The 12,146-nt window shown below is 38.2% G+C and overlaps 1 protein-coding gene across 2 annotated transcripts in view; it reads left to right on the top strand.

Moving 5' to 3' along the window:
• The window catches only part of LOC114688939 (vomeronasal type-2 receptor 116-like), a 32,011-nt gene extending 20,942 nt beyond the window's left edge, over nt 1-11,069 (top strand). For both annotated transcript variants that reach the window (XM_028863404.1, XM_037201807.1), the window contains 3 exons: nt 855-1,082; nt 4,553-4,676; nt 10,150-11,069. In XM_028863404.1, coding sequence (XP_028719237.1) covers nt 855-1,082; nt 4,553-4,676; nt 10,150-11,069 — 1,272 coding nt within the window. The remainder of the gene's footprint in view (nt 1-854; nt 1,083-4,552; nt 4,677-10,149) is intronic.
• The last annotated feature ends 1,077 nt before the right edge of the window (nt 11,070-12,146 follow it).

The following is a 12,146-nucleotide window of genomic DNA, read 5'->3' as shown; positions in this document are numbered from 1 at the left end:
TATCTTCCAGTGGATGGTACTTGGTGTCATCAATGTTATAATCTCTAAAGAGTCTTTCACATGCCGAAACCAATATTTGTCATGTATGTGGTGTTTGCTATAAGGGATGGTTTGCATAAGTGTACTCACCTGATTCTGACCCCAAGGTATGCTCTGGGGACCTTAACCCTTGTGATTCTCTGATAGCTATATTACAGGAAATAGTGCTGATTCAGTTCAATACCTACTTGTGTACCTGTGTGTGTGAGTACATTTGCATCTGATTTTCTGTATGTTTTGTGTTTGTTTCTGTGTATGTGTTTGTATCTTTGTGGGTGTCTAAATGTATTTCTGTGACTTTGTATGCATGCGTATAGATGTGGTACTTTGCATGTATGAATATCTCTCTCCTGTGTTTGTTCGTGACTGTGTATATGAGCATATATTTGTTGTGTGTGTCTCTTTGTGAATATTTTTATCAGTGTGTGTCTCAGTGTGTGTGTGTTTTTTGCTTGCTTAGGTCTGTCTGTATGTGTGTGTTAGTGTGTATGTGTATTAATGAGTGTGGCTGTATTATGTGTGTGCCTCTGCATGGGTGTTTGTGTGGAAGTGTTTGTGTGTGTGTGTGTGTGTGTGTGTGTGTGTGTTTATGGTGCATATTTATGTTTGATGTTTGTGTGTTTTTCTGTGTTTGTGTTTGATGGTTTCCCCTGAGAGAACTAAAATTCTAGGAACACAATAACTTTATTTATTCACATGCTTTCACTGAGTTTCTCCCTTGGGCACCTTCAATAAAGTTGTCTTAGGATGAAATAAAATCATCTTCAGACTTAAAATAAAGGAATATAGTATAAAGCATGTTGCCTATCTTTCAGCTTCACCTATATCTGAAGAATATGCACTTTGTTAATCCTGCTGGAGATGTAATACATATGAATCAGAAAGAAAAACCACAAGCAGAGTATGGCATTTACCACATTTCTAATTTCCCCCATGGTGTTGGACTTAAGGTGAAAATAGGAGAATTTATGCCATATTTTCCACATGATCAACAGCTCCATTTATATGAAGATATGATAAAGTGGGCCACAGGAAGTAGAGAGGTGGGTCTGACCAAAATATATTGATGTACACTTCCGAGTTGTAGCCACTGTCAAGTGAGGCCATTTGGGTTTCTCTGTGACTTAGTGAAATTAGATAGATGATCATGTAAAGACATAATTTTAAACTTCTGGATGATGTTTCTTCCCTTCGTTTTTTAAAAATATGATTTTTTGGTAAGTTTTTGAAAATCTAAGAGAAACATATGATATATTTTTATCATATCAGACACATTCTGCTTTGTAAACAAATATAAAACTAGATATGACCACTTGATATTATTCACAGTAAATTTATCAATATTCTCTTGGTACCATTCTGATTGCTGCCCATTGATTTTCACCTCTTCTGTTGAATCTCTAATCCACATGCTGGAAAGACTGAAGCTATTTGTAAGGAAAGATTTGGAACTAGGAACAGATATGCAAGTCTTTAATTTATATTCTATAATTTTATTCAAGTACTTTGACTAGGAGGTCCTAAACTGCCTACTTGTCTAACAATACATTCACATTTTCATGGGCCTCGTTAGATATTTTATTAATTAAAACTTGTTTTTTTATACTTTTTATGCATATGGATGTTTTGCCTGTATATATTTGTTCCATATGAGTATTAGGTATGTAAGCATGCCCACAGAGGGACTATGACACCCAGTGCCTGAAAACAATTTTGAGCCTAAGTGTAGGAGTTGGGGGATTGAGCAGCAAATGTGATAGGTTGCTGCCACCTCTCCAGCCCTCAATCATAATTTCGAAAGGAATCCTTCATTATGAGAGCATTTCTTTGTGCCTTAATTCTTGCATAACTCATTCAAGCAAACAAACAAGTAAAAAATAAACAGAAAGGTTTGTATTATTTCCTTGTTTGGTTTGACTCATAATTAAAATAATTTGGTTTTTGAAAAAATTTGAAAATAAAATATCCCATTATGTGTTCCCAGATATATCATAGGTATTGATTCTGATGTGTCTGGTTTTATAGTATCTGAACTACATTGCCTACTACAATATTGTTTGCTGAATTTGAAAGGGGTTTACTTCCAGAAAGTGTGCAAACTTAATCTGAAGTGATATCTCAAGTTGCTAAGATAGAGTTAAATCAGGAGTTAATATTCTATTTTCACAGTGATGAGAAAATTATGCTCAGAGAACAGAGCAACTGTGTTGAAGTTTTAGCTACTAGCCTGTACCACTAGATCAGAAGAGAGTAATGAAATCACAAGTCTGCTTCTACCAGGCCTAACTTGAGCAAACATTACAAAACATCAACCAAAAGGATAGGGAGGACTAAAAACAAACCAATATGTGCCATATTCTAGATATGCAAATTGTAATGCAGAAATGAAACTTGCAAACAGTGAGGAAGCAGGACTCCAAATGATACAATCATAGGCTTAGGTGACAGTGAACTCAATGACATACTAAACAAAGACTTCAAAGAATAGTTGTAAGAATGTTCCAGAAATCAAAGAGCATTCAAGTTACCTCTGAGGATAATCCAACTAGACAAACACTTGCAAATAATAAGGAATTGAATGAAAAAGAGACAAAAATTCAATAAAGGTACAATAACAATGAAGAATTCATACTGCCACTCTGAAAATGAAAGACACAACAATTCACACAGCAAACTGTATTAAACGTGTTACTAAGACAATATCTCAAGTAGAAGACAGGCTATTGGGACTTGAAACAAGACAGATGAATTATAATTTATTATATAAAACAATATAATTATATAATTCATTACATAAATATATAATTAATTCATTATACAATTATATACTTATATAACTCATTATATAAAACAATAAGGAATGATGAAGATCAATAAAATATCAAGTTAAGAAAGCACAGGCAGAAGAGGAGAACAACATGTGAAAGGACCAAAGGTATTTCTAATAGAATGACAGCCACAATTTTACCAAATGCTGGGGAAATATGGCCATCCAGATAGAGGAGGCTGTCAGAGTGCCCAACAGACAGGTTCAGAAAAGGATAGTTTGAATTTTGAATATTACTTAAAATCTGAATTAGGCAGAATAAAGAGGAAATTTAGGTTACAAGAGAGAAGGTCAATTTCATTGAAAGTCTTCATAATCACAGTAACTTTATTCATAGACACTTTAAAAGGAGGGAGTATCAATTATGTGTTTCAAACAGAGACAAAATTTCCAACTTCAATTACTACATACAACAAAGCTGTCCTTCATAATTTAAGGAAGATAGAAAAACTTATAATGGTGACCACAAATTGCAGGAATATATAGCTACTGGAACATCATTAAGGAAGACAATTCCAGACTGTCTTGACATGTCACACTCCTTCACACTGTTTATTAAGTTAAACAGTAGATGTCACAGGAATGTGTAGACTACACTAGATCACCAGACAGAAAAGCAAAGGTTTGAAATACATGAAAACTTACAAAAACACCAATTGACAATAATCACAAATAACATTCATTAATAACTGAATTTGAAGAATCCCACTCTTTAATCAAAGCACACAGACAAGGAATTTTTTCAAAAATAAACAATACTCTGTTGCTCAGAAAGAAAACATTGCACTCATAATGAAGAACAGAATCTCCACAGAACAGGAAAAAGACTATTCCAGGTAAAGTGAATCAGAAAGAAGAAAACTGTACTCCAATTAATGAACATGGATGGAGAAATTCTCAAGTAAATACTGGCAAACAGGTCTCAACAGCACATCAGAATGATCAATCCCTACACACAAGGTGACTATATTACAGCAATGTCATGCTGTTCAACATATGCAGATCAATCAAGTATAATATGTCACATAAATATATGATCAAATATATAGGATAGAAATTATATGCTCATTGAAAAAGATACAGAAAATAGCTTGAGCGATGTCCAGCATCCATTCAGGGAAAGCAAACATAAAAAAACACATTTGAAAAATAGAAAGGACATTTTCTGACAAAATGTTTTTTATAAAACTGAACATAGAAAACACTATATGACATGGAGAGACACTTAAAGCATTTCCACTAAATTCAGAAATGGAATCAAGTGTGGTGGTGCTTCCCAGAATTAATGAAAAACTAAAAATTAGGTCACCAATATGACCAGAGACCAATTAGACAGAGAAAATTTCTCAATGAAGTTTCTTTTTTTCTTGTAGCTCTGCTTTGTGTCAAATTGACAAAGCTAAGCTATACAATGGGTGGGTAGGATGTTCAGTTCAGGCATTCCAGTGGTGACACTACATATACTCCTAGATCTTCCTGAACTTTTAGTAGTTCAGAAGCACTTCAACACTTCATCAATTTGTTCTCACATATTCATGTGTGGACTTGTACAAAGTCCTGAAAGAAATGTGTTCACTCAGGTCATGGATAGAAAGAAAACTTGTTAACTACTCAACATGATGAGATGCTATAACTATTGAAGGAGTAGTCAGACTCCCGGCCCAACATCTGTCTGATTTTCCTCAGATGCCCTCTGCTGTGTGCAGTGTTGATTGTCACCCTGGATTCAAAAAAATCCATCAAGAAGGAATGGCAGCCTGCTGTTTTGATTGCACCCCCTGCTCAGCAAATGAGATTTCCAATGAGACAGGTAAGTGATTACTGCAGGGAGAAATTGTTCAGATTGACTTTCTTCTTCTATCTGAACTGAAATATGACTTCTGCTGTCCACACTGCACTTTCAAAGGGGCCTGGAAAGGTGCTGCACTGCTTTGTGATATTCACAAGAGGAGACTGCTCAGACATAGGTTTAAGCTAAATAAAGTCTTCATTAGATGGATGTCATCTACAGTTGGTGTACAGGACCCCAGTGTAGCACTGAGCCTTTCTCAGGGTGAGATTTGAAGCAAAAGAACCATGTTCTGGGTTGACATACTTCAGTTACCAAGAACAGTGAGCCAAAAGCAGTTCCACAGAAGCTAAAAAGCAAAGTCAGTACATTTTGAGACTTTCCCAGTACTATAAGGACTATGCTGGATTAGGCCTTTGCTTCAGTTTGGCAAGTGGTGCTGCTAGGTGTTGAGTTTTATATTCTGAGTGGTACATCTATCATGGAGTCAGTTGAGCTAGGGAGGGCCTGGGGACATACTAAGTTCTGTGGCCCTTTTACAGCACAAATAAAATCTATTCCTTTCCTAATTTTGTTTTACAAGTATGTGATCAAAAATAATGTCCTTATAAATAACAACCTGTGCCTTCACATATACCCTTGACTCACTGGAAAATCATCGTTGGTAGTATTTTGTAAAAGAAAGTGTCTTGAAAAATCATACACCCCTGTGAGGGAATGCTACACTATATCTGTCCAAATGATTATATCCCTGTAAAGGTACATGTAGACTAGATTGGAGTCATGAGTCTTTGTATATATTTGGTTATTCATTTACCCTCTTTGAACGTATGTATGTATTCCTGTGTGAGTTCATATGCAGGAGATTGTGGAGACCAAAATAGTGCATACAAGCTCCTGGACCTTGAGTTACAGACAGGTATAAGCTTCCACGTGGATGCTGAGTCCAAATCCTTGTTCTCTGCAAGAGTTGTAAGCACTCTTTTTTCCACTTTTCTGTGTTAAGAAATTTTCTACTAACTCCACATACTATCCACGATCCCCCTTCCTCCCTCCTCCCACCCCCAGCCCTCTTTCCCAAGCTACCCTGCATCTCCACATCCCCCAAATCGAGGTCTTCCATGGGGAGTCAGCAGAGCCCAGCACACTGAGCCTAGCCATTGCACCAAGGCTGTGCAAGGTGTCATAACACAGGCATCAGATTCCAGAAGCCTCCCCATAGACCAGGGACAGATGACGATCCCCCTGCCTGGGTGTCCCCCAAACAGTTCAAGCCAAACAACCATCTTCTGTATCCAGAAGGCCCAGTCCAGTCCCATGGGGGCTCCACAGCCACTAGTCCACAGTTCATGGGCTTCCACTAGTGTGGCAGGTCATCTCTGCAAGTCCTCCCATCATAATCTGGACATCCCTCTCTTGTAGTATCCCTCCTCTCTCTCATCATTTGAATTCCTGGAGCTCAGCATGGTGCCTGGCCATGGATCTCTGTATCTGCCTCCATCAGTCACAAAGGCTCTAGGATGACAGCTAGGTTATTTGCTAGGCTGGTCAATTAAATAGACCAGTCCAGGCACCCTCTGGACCACTGCCAGCAGACCAAAGTGGGGTCAACCTTGTGGATTCCTGAGAGTCTCCCCAGCACCCTGCCTCTTCCTATTCCCATGATGTCCTCATCTATCATGGAATCTTCCTCCCTGCCCTCCCACTGTGTCCCTGTTCCAGCTTGACCCTCCCATTCCCCTCTGTTCTCATCCCCTACCCTCACCCTCTGCCACCCCCACACCCAGTCCACTCATAGATCTCATCCACTTCTCCTTCACAGGGTCATCCATGTGTCCCTCCTCGGCTCTTTCCCTGTTAGCTAACCTCTCCAGAGTTGTGGGTTGCAGTCTGGCTATTCCTTCTGTCCAATTTAGTATCCACTTATGAGTGAGTACATACTATGTTTGTCCTTCTGAGTCTAGGTTACATCACTCAAAATGACATTTTCTAGATTTGTCCATTTGCTTCCAAATTTCATGATATCATTTTTTACTGCTGAGTAGTACTCCATTGTGTATATGTGCCATATTTTCTTTATCCATTCTTCAGTTGAATGGTATCTTGGCTGTTTCCAGGTTCTGGTTATTACAAATAATGCTGCTATGAACACAGTTGAGCACATGTCCTTGTGGTAAAATTGGGCATTCCTTGTGTATATACCCAAGAGTGGTATAGCTGGGTGTTGAGAAAGACTCATTCCAAATTTTCTGAGAAACCACCATACTGATTTGAAGTGTGGCTGTACAAGTTTGCATTCCCACCAACAGTGGAGGAGTCTTCCCCTTGCTCCACATCCTCTCCAACATAAGCTGTTTTCACTGTTTTTGATCTTAGTCATTCTGACAGGGTTAAGATGGTATCTCAGAGTTGTTTTGATTTGCATATCCCTGATGACTAAAGATGTTGAGCAATTCCTTAAATGCCTTTCAGGCATTTGAGGTTCTTCTGTTGAGAATTCTCTGTTTAGCTCTTTAGACCATTTTTTAATTGTATTGTTCAGTATTTTGATGTCTAGCTTTTTGAGTTCTTTATATATTTTGAAGATCAGCCCTCTGTCAGATGTGGGGTTGGTGAAGATCTTTTCCCATTCTGTAGGCTGTCCTTTGGTCTTATTGACCCTGTCCTTTGCTCTATAAAAGCTTCTCCATTTCAGGTGGTCCTATCTATTAATTATTGCTCTCAGTGTCTGTGCTACTGGTAAGCACTCTTAACTGTTGAGTCATCTCCTGCCACTGAAGTCATGAATCCTACACAACTTGCTCTTGCCACTGCCTACAAACATTGCTGACAAACAGAAATATTGAGTCACCATGTGCTGTGATGGTAAAGAAGTATTGTGTCCTGGTGGGCATGCTGTTTATACAGCATTTGATAAATAGCTAGTGTTTTGTGTTGTCATTTAGCTGACAGGTGCATGAGGAAGACAGCATGAAGATGTGAATTCAGGGTGGTACCATAATGCTGCAATGGGAGCCTGCTAAGAAAATTTGGGATGATGCACGTGCTGTTACTTCCATGTGAGGGAGTTTCTCAGAGAGTTTTGACTGATGCCATTGTAGGTTGTACTGACTAACGAGGAGGAACTGTGGGTAAAATTACTAGAAACAGCTAAACACAAGACAGCCCTTGATTTCATATAAAAAATGGGGAAAATTTGGACACTTGATGTAGAAAAAGACAGGTATCCCACTTAAGATTTTTGTACACAGTAGCAATGAATGTCGCAATAATACAAATAAAATAGTTTTGTAGTGAGAAGAAATAGCTGCAATTATTCCAATGATAGTTTCACAAACACAATCCATATAAGTCAACATATTATTGATTTGGAGATGGCTAAATTCAAACGAGAGTCCACCAGTGTTTTTGACATTTATTGTCAGTCATTGTCTATAATGCAAAGATCATTTTAAAAAGACATTTGGGGCATTGGAGAGATGTCTCAGCAGTTAAGGGCATGGGTTGCTCTTCTAGAGGTCCTGTGTTCAATTTCCAGAAACCACATGCTGGCTCACAACTATCTATAATGAAATTCACTGCCCTCTTCTTGTGTGCAGGGATACATGCAGTGCTGAGCATTGTATACATAATAAACAACTAAATCTTAAAAAAAAGATATTTAGGGTCAATGAGAAGAGTTAGCAGATAAATCTCTTGCCACAAGTCTGATGACCTGAACTCATTGCAGGAAGCCCATTGAAATGAGATGGAGCCAACACCTACAAGATACCTTCTTGACAATTGCACTTTACACACACACACACACACACAAAAAAAAAAAAAAACCACTGACACACGTGTGTAAAAAATAAACAGATTGTAAAATAATTGATTTAACATAGTAACTATAAAGGGCATTTATATTAATAAATACCAACAAAAAATAAACAAAAACTTTATGTTTATGAATATTTCAATTAGGCATATGTAGAGGATAGTAAATCCTTACAGGGCCAGGTCCCAGTGAAGGACACCGGAGGTATCTGATGACCTTTGTAACAGAGTTACAGGTAGAAATTTGGGACTTCACATGTTCTGGGAACTGGATTTAGGCCCCCTGTAAGAGCAGACCATGTCCTTAACAGATGAGCCATCTTTCCAGCCCCTTAAAGAACAACAAACAAAAAATGTAATTATAGCTGTCCATAAATGCTAGTTTGGTTTTATTCATGGAATGACTTAAAATCCTGGAAGCACATCATTGCTCTCCATTATTATCCACAATTTAGCACAATTACAATTGTATTTCACTTATTACTGTGGTGGAAATTGCAACTTATGAATGGGGTATTATTGTTCAATTCAAATATTCTGTGTTGCCATTCTCACTTGGGAATTCTCATCTTGTCTTGTTCATGATGTTTAACCAAAAACTACTTCACCATTGAGTACATTAGTAGAACCTAGGTCTTTTGGAATCCACAGAGGTTTCCTAGTGATATCTGAGCTTTCTTTACCAGCAGGGCTGCATTCGAGGATGATTGGACCTCAGACCTGGGTACTAGGTGTTTGGTGGGGTCTACATTTAGCTGTATCTAGTATTGGGGAGTTTTTTTGCCTCCCACCTTGACATGGATAGAAAAATTCCTTTGGAATAAAGTTCTGGGCTGGGGGATTAGGATGTAGACTCCACTGAGGCTATCTTGTGTTTCTGTCTCTCTCTTCTCTATATATTTCTATCTAAATCTCTTATCCCTCACTCCCCAGGAACATCAGGGGAAAGTACCCACAGAGGTCTCATGTAGAAGGAAATTAGGGAAGGAAGTAGGTGCTCTGTGCTCACAAAGTGGTGACATAAGATAAAAGCTTCTGGGTGTTATATATGTGCAGAGTTTCTACCTTAATAGTAGGATTATTTCATTTTATAAAATGTTTAGTGTCCCTGTTCCCAGATGAGAACACAACTAAAGGCATTATATTTAATTTTTTTGAGAATTTCATACATCATTATAAAACCTCTCTCTCTCTCCCCATTCTATTTCCCACAATCATATGCAACAAAAAACTCTCAAACTCATGAGCTCTTTTTAATTTACTAGATTCAAACACTCATTTTCATTTTCTGCATTCACATACATATGCACTTTCATGCACACACACAATAGATTCAATTTGTTGTTGCTTGGCTACTCATGTGTTTGGTGATGATCATATGGGAATTTAAAAAAAAATAAGAAGTTTCATCCTGGATACGACCAAGTCTCCATCTCTCATGAGGGCATCACTTCTAATTCAGACAGGAACATTCATGTTATAGTGTATCAATAGGATCTGTGTTTTCCTTGAAGAAGATAGGCATTATGAAATGGAAGCACTGCTTTTCAGAAAAGTCTCAATTACATCTTTATCAATAAAGTATGTGAATGGTGTAAAGCTTTCAAAACACACTGGAGTGGCCTGTCCATAAGAAATGCTGAAGTTGCACTAACAATACTTTTGCTTTCTGCTTCAGATATGGATCAGTGTTTGAAGTGTCCAGAGGACCAGTATGCCAATGCAGAGCAGAACCACTGCCTGTACAAAGATGTGACCTTTCTGGCCTTTGATGACCCCTTGGGGATGACTCTGTCCTGTATGGCCTTGTGTTTGTCTGCATTCACTGTTCTGGTTCTTGGGATCTTTGTGAAGCACCAAGACACTCCCATTGTGAAGGCCAATAACCTCACTCTCAGCTACATCCTGCTCATCTCCCTCATCTTCTGTTTCCTCTGTTCCTTGCTCTTCATTGGCCATCCCAACTCAGCTACCTGTATCCTGCAGCAAATAACATATGGTATTTTATTCACTGTGGCTGTTTCCACTGTGTTGGCCAAGACAATTACTGTGGTTTTGGCTTTTAAAGTCACTACTCCTGGAAGAAGGATGAAGTGGCTCCTGTTATCAGGGGTACCTAACTACATTATTCCCATCTGCACCATCATCCAAATTATTCTCTGTGCAATCTGGCTGGGAACATCTCCTCCCTCTGTTGACACTGATGCATACTCTGAGCATGGCCACATCATCATTGTGTGCAACAAGGGCTCAGTAACTGCTTTCTACTCTGTCTTAGGATACCTGGGTTCCTTGGCCCTGGGGAGCTTCACTGTGGCTTTCTTGGCCAGGAATCTCCCTGACACATTCAATGAAGCCAAATTCTTGACATTCAGCATGCTGTTGTTCTGCAGTGTCTGGGTCACTTTTCTCCCTGTCTACCAAAGCACCAAGGGCAAGGTCATGGTGGCTGTGGAGGTCTTTTCCATCTTAGCCTCCAGTGCTGGATTGTTGGGATGTGTCTTTGTCCCCAAGTGCTATATCATTTTGTTAAGACCAGAGAGAAATTCTCTTCAAAAGTTAAGGGAGAAATCATCTTCCAGAACTCACATTTCATAAATTTTAAATGACACATGTAATGTTGGTACTGAACAACCTATTAGCATACGATGAAAGATTATTCATTAGCTAGTGACTCTCACTGTTTCTTTTAATGATGTTGTTTATCAGTGACATGTGTACTACTTTTATCTACATTGTCTCCCACAATCTTCCACTTAGCCATCTATTTTTACAAGACATGGCTGTTTGACATTAGTGCAGAGTGGTAATCTTCTATTTGTCTCATATATACTATAAGATTTATAATAAAATCTGATGCTTCTTTTTGATATCTTAGTGAATGTAAGACATTGACACCAATTGATTATTGGAGAAATTGAAGGAAGTTTGTGACCTCATGTTTTCAGATGAAGGCAACACAATGCTACCCCTTGTAGGGGAAGACTAGAGAATTCTGATGCATCATGGGATGTTAGAGGAGTAGAACTTAGGAGAGAAGGATGTTTCAATAAACAGATATTGCAGAATATTGCAGAAGCTGGAGAGTTGTCTCAGTAGACAAAATCATGTGCTGCTCTTGCAAAATGGCTGAGTTCAATACACAGCCCTCATAAAATGTAGTTCACACCACCTGTAACAGTAGCTCCAAGGGATCAATGCCCTCTTTGGGCCTCCAAGGACTCTTATACACACACATCCACATAACAATACACTCAACACACACACACACACACACACACACACACACACACACAAACACACACATACATTCACACACATCTGAATCCAACACCTTTTTGTCTTTCACTAGAAAGCAAAGAGATTTCTATGGGATTATAATAATATAAAATTCATTAAAAGAAAATATACTAGGATAAAACAAAAAATAACACATTAGATTGAACAAAAGAAACAAAGAGAAGGAAAGGAACCCAAGAAAACTCAGATGAATCAGAGACCCAATTTGTTGCACACTCAATGCCACCAAAACATAAAGTGGTAGCCATTGTACATACTCAGAGAAACTAATAGGGTAAAATGAGAGAAGAAAAAAATAAGAAGACAAAAACAAGACAAAACAACAAAAACAAGATTAAAAATACAAAGAAACAAAAAAGTGAAATACCCTGTCAT

The sequence above is a fragment of the Peromyscus leucopus genome, unplaced genomic scaffold (assembly GCF_004664715.2).
Source record: "Peromyscus leucopus breed LL Stock unplaced genomic scaffold, UCI_PerLeu_2.1 scaffold_1459, whole genome shotgun sequence".
NCBI classification, from domain to species: domain Eukaryota; kingdom Metazoa; phylum Chordata; class Mammalia; order Rodentia; family Cricetidae; genus Peromyscus; species Peromyscus leucopus.
This window is presented reverse-complemented; position numbering and strand designations above follow the sequence as displayed.